The sequence below is a fragment of the Dictyostelium purpureum genome (assembly GCF_000190715.1).
Source record: "Dictyostelium purpureum unplaced genomic scaffold DICPUscaffold_94, whole genome shotgun sequence".
In the NCBI taxonomy this organism is placed as follows: domain Eukaryota; phylum Evosea; class Eumycetozoa; order Dictyosteliales; family Dictyosteliaceae; genus Dictyostelium; species Dictyostelium purpureum.
Window position 1 is genome coordinate 4061 of NW_003519431.1, and position 15485 is coordinate 19545.

The following is a 15485-nucleotide window of genomic DNA, read 5'->3' on the forward strand; positions in this document are numbered from 1 at the left end:
TTGTGAAAATAAAATTTTAAAAAAAAGAAGATAAAAAAATGAATTAATTGAAAATTTTTAAAAAAAAAAAATAGAAAAAAAAAAGATATTAAATTTAATTTGTTTATTTTTATATCAATAATAATAATATTATTATTAAATTTTTTTAAAAATTTATTGTGGGGGTGAAAGGGAGGTTTATAAACAAGCAAATAAAAAATGTGTGAAAAAAAAAAACAAGTGAAAAATCAAAAAAAAAAAAAAAATAACAAACAAAAAAAAAAAAAAAAAAAGCTGTATAATTATAATGAATGTTGCCTATTGGTTTTTCAATTTTTGTATTGGGGAAAGGTAACACAAATTTTTTTATTTTTTATTGGGATATTGAGACTCATTTTTAATATTTTTTTGGTATTTGAATACTCATTTTAAAAAAAAAAAAAATTGAATAAAGATGTTGTATCAATAATATTGTTTTTAGAAACCATTTGAAAATTATTTTTTTCTATAATTAAATTTTTGAAAAATATAATTGTAAAAAAAAAAAAAAAAAATTTCAAAAGACTATAATTTATTTTTTTTTTTTCCTTTTTTTTTTCTTTTTTTATTTAAATCTTATTTACAAAAAAGAAATAAATTATTGATATACACCAAAAAAGGAATAAACATTTAAAAATTGTTTTTCTTTTTTAATCCATGATATTGAATCTTAAGGGTGGTCCTTTGTGTAGTATATATTTTAACAATATACAATACCTTTTTTAAAGTTAAATAAATTAAGATTTATTATATAATTTCTTTATATAGTAAAGGGTTATATACAAATAATTAAATATACTGAATCTTTTTTTTGATTTATTTATAAAAAAAAAATACAACTTTGTTCCAAAATTTTTATTTTTTTTTTTTATTTTTAAAAATTAAAAAAAAAATTAATAAAAAACCATCAATCGATACAATAACAATAATAAATAGTTATCATTCTTTTCTAATATTAATTAAATGGAAAAAAAATATATAGAAATTAAATTAAATTGAAAATAAAAAAGTTGTATTAAAATAATAGGTTTTTATTAGAGGATTATATTTAGGTTTATTGAAAGTAAAGAAAACATGTTGATATTATTTTATTTAAATTTAATCTTGATAAAAACAATAAATGTATATATACTTTTTTGTTCATTATAGTCTACCTAGTGAATACCTTAACTTGGGTTTTTTATAAGCTGGACATTATTTTGAAAAGATTGCTAAGCTTGATTACAAGGTAAATAAAAAGTTGTTGATGTTGTTTTGTATATGATTTTAAAAAACATAAGTAGTTTTATGTTTTTTAAAATTACAATTATAATTTTAGATTTTGGATAATAGAAAAGTGGTTTTCTATCATATTTTTGTTTATTATACAGGATGAACGCTATTTTTATACAAAGCTATTCTAATTTTAATAATATATTCAAGAATTGTATTGATTTTATTTAGTTTATAAAAATAAGTGGTTTGTCTTATAAAAGGTGAAAAGATAAAATTAATTGTGATGAGTTTTAGGAACTAAACCAAATTTCGAACCTAAAATAAAAATCAACGTGACTGCCTTTAGAGTATGAATAATATATTATAACTAGAACCTCTTATAAGACATGGAAAATTTAATTGATGATGATTTTGAGTGTTTAAACTAAGGAAAAACTTACCACATACAAAAAAAAGAACCCTTTTGACTTAAACATATCCTCATTAAAAATATTTTAGCTTTGTGCATTTTGATTACTAACTAAATGGAACTTAAATAATAGAAATTACAACAAGTTAATCTTCAAAAAATTGATAATTATCGATATCCACCTTATATTGAAAAAAAATAAGGTTTTGTACAATTTTTTTTATCAAATAGTTTAATAAGGTTTTTAATGACTACTATACATACATAAATACATGCCTTGCATATCTACTAGGGTAAATGATATACTTTGAATTTAACAAAAAAAAATTTTGGATTGGTTATTCTTTTATTAGAGAAAAAAAAAAAAAAAAAAAAACAAAAAAAAAAAAACGGGGGCCTTTGGTTTGGCCATAAAAAACAATTTTAAAATTTCCAAAACGAAAAATACATTAGAAATCTTCTATTACTAACAAGTAAAAATAATATCATAAATTTTTTTTTTTTGAAAAAAAAAAAAAATAAAATAAAAAAAAAAATTGTAAATAAAAAAAAAAAAAAAAATAAAACCAAAAACAAAAAATTATAATATAGAGTTTTATTAATATTTAAAAGGAAAAGTTGATATTTTTTATAAAATATATATCTAAAAATAATTTTTAATATATTAAGAATTTTTTTTATTTTATTTGTATAAAATTTGTTATTACAAATAAAATTATTTTAAAAATTTAAAAAAATATTTTTTTTTAATTTTTTTTTTTTTAATTTTTTTTTAAACGTTAAACACATTTCGAAATTTGAAGTGTTAAAAAAATTTGGTTTGGTGTGTTTTTTTTTTTTTTAACAAATCTTATTTTGGTAAAATATAAAAATCCATTATGGTATTTATATCTTAAAACTATTTTTATTTATTTTTATTTACTTTGTGTATTATTTTTATGATATATATTCTTCGTCCTCAACCTCGTCTTCATCCTCCACGTTTTCTTCTTGATCATCAGTTTCTTCGATTGATTCTTGATCAGGATCTATGCCCTTCATTATCATTTCTAATCTAGCTAAACCTCTTGATGCTGGCTCGTATTGAGGATTGATTTCCAAAGCACTATTGAAATGGATCATAGCCTCTTCGTGCATATCTTTAGTTAAGTATACAGTTGCAATTTCTGTATGCATCAAATCGGTTTCTTGATATTCTAATTGATTATTTAAACTAGGAAAAGAAGAAAAAAAAAATAAATAAAAATTAGATGATTATAGACAAAACATATATAGTTGATGGTTTGGTTATAAATATTTACATATCGACAGCCTCTTGGAATCTGCCTTCGACAACATTTAGCTTGCTTAGTGTTAAAACAGTATCTGTACAATGTGGCGAAAGAGATAATGCTTTTGAGAGTATTTTTCTTGCTTTTTCTCTCTCTTCAGGTTGATTTGCTAACACCATGCCTAAAAGAGCCATTGTTTTTGAACATTCTGGACTTAGTTGGTTAATAGTTTCAGCGACAAATAAAGCTTCTCTCATTTGATTCAATATTAAATGGCATCTAACCAACTCTCTTGCTGTTAAAATGTTCTTTGATAGTTGGAACGCCCTTTCTAACGATGGAAGCGCTTCTCTAGGTTCATCTAATGATAATAAAATTTCACCTCTTAATGAATGTGCAAATTCGTGTGACTCATTTATACTTATCGCTCTATCTACATTCTCTATTGACTTTTCGATATTCTCTTTAAAGAAATATAACAGCGATACTGATGTCCATGTTTCAGCAGAGTTTGGGTTTGCTGTAACTAAATCGTTACACACCCTAAATTTAAATAAAAATAATAAAATAAAAAAAAAATTAATTTTCTCTTATAAAAAAATAATTAATATTAAAGTTCTACATACTTGTTTAATTCGAGCGGTAAGCCCCTCCTTTTCAATAATGAGCAAAATACATCCATTGAACTGACATAATAAGGATCTAAAATTCTAATTTTTTGAAATATATTAAATGTATTTACAATTGATGGTTCATCATGATATAAATATGCCAATGCCAACTTTTCCAATACGTACAAATTTGTTGAATATTTTGATTCAATTTTTTTTAGTAATGAAATTGATTCTGAAAAAAAAAAAAAAAAAAAAATTAATAAAGGATTTTAAACAATAAATTTATAGTTAATTATATAGATTCTTACTTTCTGGTGAATTTTTTTTCATTTCCATTTGCGACATTGATAATAACGATATCCATGATAAATCTATTATGTTTTCACTTTCGATATTTTTTTTAATATTCTTATTGCTATTGTTAATCATTTGTTGTTGATATATACTGATGGATGGTACCAAAATACTTTCAACATTTTCACCAATCTCTTTTAATAAATCGATGGCTTCGATGCATAATGGACAGATTTTAAGCGCCTCTTTTAAACTAATAATACATTCTCTTGTCTTTTCTTTACCCAATTCTTTATAAAGTCTACTGATAGTGAGATGAACTTCAAAATTTCTTGATCCAAATGGTATTGATTCGAGCTACATTTTGGTAAAAAAAATAAAAAAAATTGTAAATATTTATTACTAAATATGGTGTAGTTAAGTATTATTTTTATCCCTACTGTTGTTTATTAATTATAAACAAATAGTTATTTTTAAAGAAATTTAATCAATAAAAAAAAAAAAAAAAAAAATTTGTGTGTTTTGGGGGGAAAGTTTAACATGGCAAATTTATAAAACTATTTTTTGTTTATATTTTATTAAAATTAAATAAAAAATAATAAAACTAAATTTTTTTTTGTATTATTATTATTAATATTGGTTTTGTTATTTATAATATAAAAAACTGTTTTCATTATTTATTAATATTATTAATTATTTTAAATATAACAATTTACACTTTTTTTTTTAATTATTAACACATACAAATTAAAAAAAGATATTTTTAAAATTTTATTATTACACAGATTTTTTTAAAGATGAAAAGCCATTATACTGTAATTACTAAATATTATTATTAAAATAATACATATAATACATACATATGATAATGCTAGTGAATGTCTTGATATTTTATTATAACAAATTGATATTTTATATTTTAAATCATATTCAAACTGTTTACTATCAAAAGTGGAAGGAATTGAAGAGAGTAATAATTCTTTTTCTTTTAAATTTGGATTATTATAAACTTTGAATAATACATCTAAACATTGTTTATAGTATTTTAAAGATCTGATGAATTCATTTTTCCCAAATAGTGTATCTGCAAATAAAGAGAATGAAACTATATTATTGTGTGCTGTTTTTTGTGTATTTGGTATTGATATTATAAAATTTCCCAATAACTCTGCTGATTGATATTGTTTACTGTCGACTAATAATTTTAAATTACTGATCATAAACTCTACACTAACATTTTGTTGATTCATTTTCTGCGATTCTTCCTTGTTTCTTTTCCTTTTATTTCATTTGCTTTTTGGGATAATAACAAACAAATCAAGGTATTAAAATAAAAATGAAGAAAAAATATAAATAGTGCGCTCTTTTGATGAATTTAAAAAATAAAAAAAAAATTTAAAAAAAATTTTTTTTTAAAAATTAAAAAAAAAAATTTAAAATTGAAATAAATAAATAAAAATAAATAATTAGTTAATAAATACTATTTTTTTATTAAAGCTCGATTTTAATATAACTTAAAATAATTTTTTTAATTTTATTTTATTTTATTTTTTTCTAATTAAAAAATTGAGTATTTTTGATTATTAATAATTTATTCAACTTTTTGGAACTTGTTTGGAGCTTTGTTTTTATTCTTAGCCTTTCTTTTCTTTTCACCTTCATTTTCGGCTGAAACAGTATTGGTTGGTTCATTATTAAATTTATTATTATTATTATTATTATTATCATTTTTGAATTTGTTGTTATTATTAAATTTGTTGTTATTATTTTTGTTATTATAATCGTCATTGTTATTTTTGATCTCGGTATTATTTTTATTATTGTTGTTGAAATTCTTATTTTTATTATTGTTATTGATGTTTTTATTATTATTACTATTATCATTGGTATTAGTTGATTTTTTATTATTATTATTATATTTACTGTTATAATTGGTCTTTTTGGTTGATGAAGTAAGATATTTACTATCTTTATCGAAATATCTTTTATCGGCTTTACCACGATATTTGAATGCAGAGTTATAATAGGTTGCAATTTTTTGGATTGGAACAATCTTTTCTAATTCTCTATCATCTTTTTCTAAAATATCATCAACTGAAATTGAAGTATCTGGTTGTACCTTTGTGTATTTGAAACGAACTGGAGTATCATCGCCTAAAATATCTTGATAATCCATTTCATAATATTTATCCAACATATCTTCAAGCTCTTGACGTTCTTTTGACATTCTTTCATCTGACCATACCTCACCATCATCTTCAAATTGATCATCAAAGTAACCAGATTCAATTAATTTGTTGAAGTCCATACCATTTTTCTCATTTTCATAATGATCTTCATCGTTATAATATTGTTCATCGTCTTCGTTATAATGTTCTTCTTCACCGCCATTGTAGTCTTCGGCACCCTCTTCACCATTATATTCCTCACCTAAATCCTCTTGATATTCTTCATCGTTATTTGATTTTAATTTTTTACCAACTGCTTTTAACATAATTTCTGGGTCGATTTTTTTGATATCGACAGAATCTAAATCGAAAAGTTTTGAACCAGTGATACCATTGATTTCTTTAATTTTTTCTAAAATTTCCTTCTTCTTAATGTTCTTGAGGTTTTTAATTTTTTCTTGATTGAGAAGAGCACGTTTTTCTTTTCTTTCTTTCTTTTTCTCTCTCTTTGATTTTCTTGCTGATTCGGTTCTTCTGACTGAATCTGCGATATGACGTGGGTGACCAACGATAAGAGCAGCACCTGGTTCTTCAAATCTAAAATTGAATGCTCTTTCAAAATCATCTTGTTTATTTGTTTCACCTTCATCTTGCTCCATTTCCTTCATAATCTCTTCGTAGGTTGGAAGCTTTCCTTTATCTGATAACCATTTTTGGCCCAAAATGTAATCTCTGAGGAATTTTTCATCTTGATTAGCATTTTTACCTTTCCAGAAATCACTAATAGTTTCTTCTTCTTGGACCAATGGTGAATTTGTCTTTTCTAAACGTTTCTTAAATTCTTCAAATTCTTTTTCTTCATTTAACTCTTCTTCTTCTGATTTTTTTCTTTTTACTAAAAATTCATCAATGTCGCTGTCTTCATCATCGTCGTCATTTTGAGTTTTCTTTGATGCATCTAGAAAAGCTTTCTTTAATTGCTCTTGTTGTTTGTTGTGTGGAAGTGAATCGAAATCGAGTTCTTCTTCATCTGACTCTTCGTATGATTCTTTATCGATGGATTTTAAAATTTTTTCTCTTTGATAATCTTTTAAAGTAACCTTTTTTTTTTCTTCAGTTTTTTTTGACTCTGATTCTGATGCATCATCATCACTTTCCCTATTAAAGAATTTGATATCTTTGTTTTTTAAAATTTCAGTTTTATTTTTAGCTGTTAATAATGGTAAAAGAGAGAGGAAAATATCATTCTTGTTCTTTGTGTCATATTTAGCATCGTCATCCTCACTATCCTCATCTTCTTCCATAGTTGTGGCAGCAGATGACTTTTCATTATTTTCATGTTTCTTTGCATACTTTTGAACAAAATCTTCGTTAATTTTGAATTCATTATCTTCGTCTGAATCTTCATTATCAAATAAAACTTTTTTTTCTTTTTTTAAAATAGATTTTGGTTTAGTGGTAGTAGTATTTGTTGTTGAAGTTGGTTTTTTTTTTTCACTTTCTGATTCTGATGATGAAACTGATGATGATTCGGATTCGGACTCTGATGATGAGCTTTCTGAGTCTGAAGATGATGATGATGAACTATCTGAATCTGATGAATTACTATCATCATCATCTTTATTTAATTTTTTTTTTAATTCAACTTCGCTGTCGCTGGAATCTGACATTTTTATTTTGTTATTATTATTTTTTTTATTATTGTATTATATTATTATACTGTTATATATTCTATTATTTATAATATAATTGATTTATATGCTATTATATATTATTTTTATATTATCAATAAAGATATATTTAAAAAAAAAAAAAAGAAAAAGAAAAAAGAAAAAAAATTTTAAAAATTTCAAAAAAAAAAAAATTTCTAAAAAAAAACCGAATAATACTCGTTTTTTTTTTTTTATAAAATAATTATTTTATTTTTTTTTATTTTTTAATTTTTTTTAAATTATATCAAATATTTCTTTTTTTATTATTTTCTTTTAATATTCAAATATTTATTTTAATAATAATTATTTATTCCATTTATAATTTAAATAATAATAATTAAAATAAAACTTTAAATTAAAATATTAAAATGAATTTATTAACCACCAATGGTGTAAAAATTTATAATGTATCAGCTGGTAAATCATTACCAGAGTGGTTATCAGAAAACAAAAGAGAAGAATTAAGAAAAAACAAAGAGTTTAATCAAAGAATTGAACTAATTCAAGATTTTCAATTTGAAACATCATCACAACGTGTAAAACTATCACCTGATGGACAATATATTTTAGCAACTGGCATTTATCCACCACAATTCAAGGTATTTGAATTATCACAATTATCATCAAAAGTTACAAGAAATTTAGATTGTCATGTAGTTCAATTTGAGGTAAATATATATATATATATATATATTATAAAAATAATTATTGAAAACATCATAACCAATATTAATTCATTTACCAATCTATTATAAAAGTTATTATCAGAAGATTATTCAAAACCAGTATTTTTAAGAGATGATAGATATATTGAATTCCATGCAAAATTTGGATCATATTTTAAAACTAGAATTCCAAAATTAGGTAGAGATATGACATATCATAAACCATCATGCGATTTATATATTACAGCTTCAGATACAGATGTTTATAGATTAAATTTAGAAGAAGGTAGATTTTTAGCACCACTTCAAACCAACCTCAATGGAGGTGTTAATGTTATTGCACAAAATCCAGTACATCAATTATTAATGTTAGGTGGTGACAATGGTTTTATCGAATGTTGGGATCCAAGAGTTAGACATATGATTTCATCAATTAATGCAGCTGCTGCACTTCCAAGTTATGATGCTGAGGGTGATTCAATTTCAATTACAGCAGGTAAATTTGGTCCAGATGGTTTGTTATTGGGTTTGGGTACTTCAAATGGTGGTGTCTTAATGTACGATCTTCGTTCATCCAGACCATCAATGATTAAAAATCATCAATATCAACTTCCAATTAACTCAATTAATTTCCATCTCTCTGGTGATGGTACAACTCGTTTATTGTCATCAGATGCCAAGATCTTAAAGAGTTTCGACAAAGATACTGGTAAAATATTTATGGTACTTGAACCAAAAGCACCAATTACCGATGTTATCACTACAGATGGATCTGGTTTAATTTTAATGCCAGGTAACACCCAAAAGATTCAAACTTATTATGTACCAGCCCTTGGTGCTGCTCCAAGATGGTGCTCATTCCTCGACAACCTTACAGAAGAACTCGAAGAAGATAAACAATTACTTTATGAAGATTATAAATTTATTACACGTGATGAAGTCGTTCAACTTGATATCGAAAATCTTATTGGTACTGGCTATCTTAAAGCACATATGCATGGTTTCTTTATTCATATTAAACTTTACAACAAAATCATTTCAACTAAAGATATCGACTCATATGAAAATCTTAAGAAAAAAGCCATTGAAGAAAAGAAAAATAAAGAAACAGAATCACGTATTAGAGCCACCAAGAAAACCGGCCTCAATAAGGCTCAAGTTAAAGTTAACTCTCAATTGGCTGAACGTTTGAAGGCACAATATGATATGCAAGTTCAAGATGGTCACAAACCAGATAATGCTGAAATCACTAAGAACTCTATGATCGATCCTAGATTTGGTAAATTATTCACCGAATCAAATTTCGAACAAGATGTAGATAGTCAAGAATATAGAATGGCCAATCCAAGAGCTAAAATTGCAAAATTAGAGAAACACATTAAAGAAAACTATGATAAATTAGATTTAGATGATGACGATTCAGACCAAGACGACGATTCAGATCAAGATGACGATTCAGACGATAATAATAAAGAATCAGACGATTACGAAAGCGATGACTTTGATGAAGATGATGATGTTAAATTTAAATCAACCAAAAAAGCAACCACTACAAACAAAAAAGTTAAAATGTACGAAATTAAAACTGGTCACACTTTACCATCATTAAACAATAAAGACTCAAATAAACAACATTTATTAAAGAGTGCACCATTTTCAGTTCGTGTTGGCAAAGAAGTTAAAAAAGCTACTGGTATCGATGAAAAAGATGAAAAAGATGGTACAATTATCACAAAAACTGATAATGGCGACTTACAAATTAGTTTCATACCAGGTGCTGCTAAAAAGAAAAAAGTTTTAAATAATAATACAAATAGTAAAAAAGTTACAAAAAAAAAATAAATAAAATTTAAATAAATATTTATTTTATAAATATAATTTTTTTTTATATAAAAATTGTTTTTAATATTATCTTTTTTTAAATAATAATAAAAAAAAACAATGATTATAAATCTATTTCTATATACAATATGATATATTTCTTTATTTATAAATAATATTAGCTTTATGTAAAATCCAATAAATTATCAGTAATCGACGATGATGTGGTTGTGGGTGTGTTTTGTATGGATGTCGATGATTTAATATTAGGTGTCTTTGTTATATTTTTAATTGGTGTATTGGCTGATTTGGTTGGTGTTGGAGTTTGTTGAAGTTTATTTGATTTTCTAATTGGTGATGGTGTTAATTGATAACTTTTTCTTAATTGATCATGAGGTGAGCTTGGAGTTTGCGATCCAGATCTCTTTTGTAATATATATTTTTGTGCAGCTGGTGACAAATTGGAGAGTGATGCTGGTGTATTGATAGTATTTTTATTTAATGTTTTATTTACAATTTTATCGACCATTTTATTTGCCAGCTGTTCACGCTTGGGGGTTTCTGGTATTTTAAATGAAGGTGTACCACTTTTGAATTTTGTATCCAATGGAGTCGAAATTGGATTACTATCGAGCAACAAAGGTGTTCCATCCACTCTACCCCATGTCATCAATGGCGATTCATCATCTCTTCCCCCTGGTATGATTTGCGGAGTTGATATATAACCTAACATTGAACTTTCTATTTCCATAGTTGATTTACCCTCAAATTCCATCTGCTTTAGTTTTTCGATTTGCTCCTGTAATGTCATCTGCGAGAATGGTTTATTTGTAGGTATACGCTGTGTTTGCTGTGGCTTAACATCATCCTCCCATAGTTTCTCAGTTATTCTTGTATTATTATGTTTAATTTCTTTTGGTGGTCCACCTACAACCTCCTTGTTATAATTGGTATCTGGTATATACATTAATTGATTCTTTACTTTATAGTTCCATGAATTTGGTGCTGTGTTTGGATTAGATTTATATTCTACAACCGACAATGATGGTGCTGCTGTATTATTGGGTGATGATGATGATGTTAATAGTTTAGTCTCTGTACTACTTGAATCTAATAATAATTGTTGCTTTTTATTGATTTCGTTGGCTTTATCGAATAACCATTTATATTTTATTAATATTTTTTCATTCTGTTTCTTTTGAATTTCTATATAACTTGCATCATCCTCGCTTATATATGTATTTACAAAACTATCCAAATTGGTATTATCGATTTCATTATTTTGTTCTGTATTGTTATTATCTGTTGTGTTACTATTTGCTATTGTATGATTATGAACTTGCGGTGTTTCAAATCCATTACTATTATTATTATTTATTGCAGGTGTGTCAAAACTATTGTTATATGGTGTTCTTGAAGTTGCCACTCTTTTTAATGATGTTAACTGAACTGTTTTCATTCTATCTAAATCATTGCTCTCCACTGCATCCATCCATTCCAATTGACTCTTTAAGTTTGGTAAATCTGGGAAAAAATCCCTCTGAATGATTTTATTTAAAGACTCTACATATTTTTCTTCATTAACTATATTTAATTTTTTATTATTATTTGACATAATTATAATTATTTAAAATACATATAAATAAAAAGAAAATGTTTATTATTAAATAATAGTTTAATTTTTAAAATAAAAATTTCAAAAAAAAAAAATTTTAATATTTAAAAAAAAAAAAATTAAAAAAAAATGAAAAAAAAATTATAATTTAAAAAATTATTATAATATTTTAAAAATTTCTTCAATTAAACCCCACAATTAGGGAAAATAAAAAAAAATATAAAAAAAATAAAAAAACAAATTGTTAACCATTTCTTTTAAAAAATTTTTTATTTTTTATTTTTTATTTTTTTATTATATATTAGGATCTTAAGATAAAATCAATGGAACCAAAATAAAATAAGATACTATTAAACCAAAAATAATAATAAAGGATGGTTTAAGGAAAACCGATCCATTACCTAATTCATAGTCCAAGTCATAATAAGTTGATGGAATAGAGGCGTCATCAGATGTCATTGTTATAAAACCTTCTTCAAAGCCAACTTCATCTGTACCACGAATGATTTTGAAATAACCTCCATCTCCCCAGCCTGAACCCTGTTTTTTAAAAAAGAAAAAAAAAATTAGTATCAATTGAATATTATTATTATTATTGCTTTATAGTTATTTAATTCTTACCCAACTATTAGCAGCTATCCAATATAAAACGCCACTATCAGATTTGCCCCAGCCTACAACTCTAACGGCATGACTTTCAACGGTTTTAGCATTTTCACCCTTGACATAAATATTATTTGCCCATTTATATGGTTTAAAATCATCATATAGCATTAATGTGGCAACAACTGGACCATTTGTCATAATTTCAACTTGAGCATCTTGAATGGTTGGGAATTTTTGACATGATGAAGCTCTGAATTTGGTTTGGTTACTAAATGGAGTACCATCATCACAGGATTGTGGACATGAGTCATCTTTTGAAGCTTTATAAGACAAACAGGTATCTGGAACAACACCATTATTGATTAAAAACTCAAAAGCCTTACCGACAAATCCACCCTTGCATCCATTATTACAACCGCTATTGGATGTACAACTACCATCGCAATCCATCATATATTGGGGTGATAGAGTAACTTTTATTTTACCACCAGTTTGAATACATGCCTTATCAGCCAACAAACCAGTACTTACTTGAGCCCAGCAACTACCGCAACTCTTTTGCTCTCTAATAGGTGATATACATTCACTCCAAGTAGTTCTAACATCATAGGAATCAGGGATTGTATCATATTTATCCCCATATGTTACCTCTGTGCAAGCATCATATGATTGTGGGAAACCATATGACAATTTATATAATACTACAATTGAAAATATCAAACTAGATATTAACTTCATTGTTTTATTTTTATTTTTATTTTATTTATTAAAATATAATATATATATATATTTCACTATATAGTAATAGATGATTAATTGATTAAATTTTATTATGTGTAATGTTTAAAAAAAATTAAATTTAATTGGAAAAATATTAAAAAAATTTTAAAAAAACAATATTATTTATTTGATAACTATACAGAATTTAATATATAATTATTTTATATAGACTAAAAAAATAAATTTTAAAGAATTGGAATGAAAAAAAAATCTTTTATTTATATTAAATTGAATAAAAGTGGTTTTGGAATTATTTAAAATAATAAATTAATAAAAAAATCAAAATCAAAAAAAACAATTAAAAATTAAACTGACTTTCCTCTTTTAGATTTAGGGTCATTATAATGACCCTGTTGTTGTTATTTAATCCAATATTTTTTTATTCTTTATTTTTTTTTATTTTTTTTGGAACAGATTTTCGAAAGACCTCACAACGAGGCTTCTTTTTTTTAATTTAATTTGTTTTTTTATTTATTTTAATTTTAATTTAATTTTTTTTTTTTTTTTTTTTTTTATATTCTAGAAATCTAAAATTTGAAATCTATTATAATTTAAAAATCGTTAAAAAAAAAAAAATAAAAATTAAAAAATTTAAAAATAAAAAAATAAAAAAAAAAAAAAAAAAAAAAAAAATTAAAACTGAATTAAATTTAAATGTATATATGCTAGAATAATGCCTGAGATTATTTAAAAATGATGTCATATAAAAGATATATATAAAAAAAAAAAAAACTTTATATATTTAGAAACTGTCACAATATAGTCCATACTACCATTATTAATAATATTAAAATTGGTTTTATAAGAAATATAAATTATGTTAATGAATGGATAATGAAATATGAAAAATAATAATCTTATTTTTTGAATTATTATTAATAGAAATAAAAATCTAAAACCCAAATTTTAAAAATAAAAAAATAAAATTAAAATATATAAATATAAAATGAGATTGATTTCTTTTTTTTTTTTACATTGTATGGGAATAAAAAAAAAAATAATAAAATAATTTTTTATATAATTATAATTTTTTTAATGGTGATTTATTTAGAATTTGAGTTGATGTGGGTATTCACCTTTCTTGAGGAAGAATTTGGTCTTTAAGTAGATGGTTAAAGTTTTGTCTTTCTTGAGGGCAGCTAAGATTGAAGCATCAACTGATTTTTGATCAGCAACACGTGAATCAGCGATTTTCTTCTTTTCGACTTTCTTTTCATCTTTGAAGAAAGCGTCTTCTGATTTTTTGGTTGATTTCTTTTCAACGTTGAAGTAAGCATCGTTGATTGATTCAGCAACTTTAACACCTGAGACATCAACTTTAGTTGAGGTGGCGATGACGTATCTTTGGTCAATACGACGTAATGGAACACCGTTAACTTTGAATGGACCAGTGACTAAAAGAAGACCTGAAGCGAGTTGGTTTAAGAAAACAACACGTTTACCAGCGAAACGACCAGCGAGGATGATTAAAACGGTACCTGGGGTGATTGATTTACGAAGAGCAACTTTGGTGTTAACTTTTTTGTTGGCAACGGCTCTAATTTCAGCTGGGATTGAGGCTGAGAATTTTGGAGCTTTGGCAGTGATAACACGAGCTTGTTTGTTTTTGCCGAAGACTTTTTCTTTTTTGGCAGCAACAGCTTCAGTCTTTTTGGCGGTGGTGACTTTTTTGGTTTTGGCAACAAAAGTTCTGGTTCTGTTGGCGAATGAACGAGCTGAGTAAAGTCTGAGACCTTTAGCAACGGTTGGGTTTTCTAATCTGGCCCTATTATTATTATTATTATAATATTGAATTAAAAATAATTAATATTTCTTTTTCTAATAATATTTGATTGTTAGGTTGTATTAATCCTTTTTGAACCATAGTTTCCACATGCTATCCTCTTATTTTTCTTTTTTCATTTTTTTTTTCTCTATATCTTTCATTTTTTATCTTAATCCATTATCCATTATCCATTATCTATTATCTAGTATCTAGTATCCAATATAAATCTTTTTTATCCGCACTGTATTTGATATTTGATTATATTTGATGTTAATCCATAAAGATATTGATAGATTGATTGAAATTGGTGGTTCAAAAAGGATTTATACGTGTAGTGTGAAAAAGAGATAATCTCGTCATACATTTTTATCAATTATGTAGCTAAATAAAACGAAAAGCAAAAAAAAAGTTTTAATGACAAAAATTGAAAAAACTAAAAATTTTTTTAAAAATTTTTTTTTTTTTTTTTTTTTTACATGAACGTTGACGCACAAAGCCAAATTTATATGAGAGATTACCTGATTTATTTTTA

At 24.5% G+C, this 15485-nt stretch overlaps 6 protein-coding genes across 6 annotated transcripts; 1 reads left to right on the forward strand and 5 right to left on the reverse strand.

The window, feature by feature from the left end:
- Window positions 1-2578: 2578 nt before the first annotated feature.
- DICPUDRAFT_151347 (uncharacterized protein) lies at window positions 2579-5071 on the reverse strand (the record flags this gene model as incomplete). The annotated part of the gene is made up of 5 exons (XM_003287225.1): window positions 2579-2855; window positions 2944-3456; window positions 3540-3759; window positions 3836-4178; window positions 4682-5071. 5 exons carry the CDS (start codon window positions 5069-5071, stop codon window positions 2579-2581), a joined length of 1743 nt encoding a protein of 580 aa, XP_003287273.1.
- Window positions 5072-5412: 341 nt separating this feature from the next.
- DICPUDRAFT_32209 (uncharacterized protein) lies at window positions 5413-7659 on the reverse strand (the record flags this gene model as incomplete). Its single annotated transcript, XM_003287226.1, has 2 exons — window positions 5413-7418; window positions 7488-7659. 2 exons carry the CDS (start codon window positions 7657-7659, stop codon window positions 5413-5415), a joined length of 2178 nt encoding a protein of 725 aa, XP_003287274.1.
- A 410-nt stretch (window positions 7660-8069) lies between these two features.
- DICPUDRAFT_32241 (uncharacterized protein) lies at window positions 8070-10208 on the forward strand (the record flags this gene model as incomplete). The annotated part of the gene is made up of 2 exons (XM_003287206.1): window positions 8070-8369; window positions 8460-10208. The coding sequence occupies 2 exons, from the start codon at window positions 8070-8072 to the stop codon at window positions 10206-10208; spliced, it is 2049 nt and encodes a 682-aa protein (XP_003287254.1).
- Window positions 10209-10253: 45 nt separating this feature from the next.
- On the reverse strand, window positions 10254-11908 carry DICPUDRAFT_97652 (uncharacterized protein). Its single transcript, XM_003287227.1, has one exon. It carries the CDS (start codon window positions 11800-11802, stop codon window positions 10372-10374), a length of 1431 nt encoding a protein of 476 aa, XP_003287275.1. The 5' UTR covers window positions 11803-11908; the 3' UTR covers window positions 10254-10371.
- A 203-nt stretch (window positions 11909-12111) lies between these two features.
- DICPUDRAFT_151351 (uncharacterized protein) lies at window positions 12112-13146 on the reverse strand (the record flags this gene model as incomplete). Its single annotated transcript, XM_003287228.1, has 2 exons — window positions 12112-12342; window positions 12424-13146. 2 exons carry the CDS (start codon window positions 13144-13146, stop codon window positions 12112-12114), a joined length of 954 nt encoding a protein of 317 aa, XP_003287276.1.
- Window positions 13147-14195: 1049 nt separating this feature from the next.
- Window positions 14196-15317, reverse strand: DICPUDRAFT_97654 (uncharacterized protein; the record flags this gene model as incomplete). The annotated part of the gene is made up of 2 exons (XM_003287229.1): window positions 14196-14953; window positions 15196-15317. The coding sequence occupies 2 exons, from the start codon at window positions 15315-15317 to the stop codon at window positions 14236-14238; spliced, it is 840 nt and encodes a 279-aa protein (XP_003287277.1). The 3' UTR covers window positions 14196-14235.
- Between the last annotated feature and the right edge of the window lie 168 nt (window positions 15318-15485).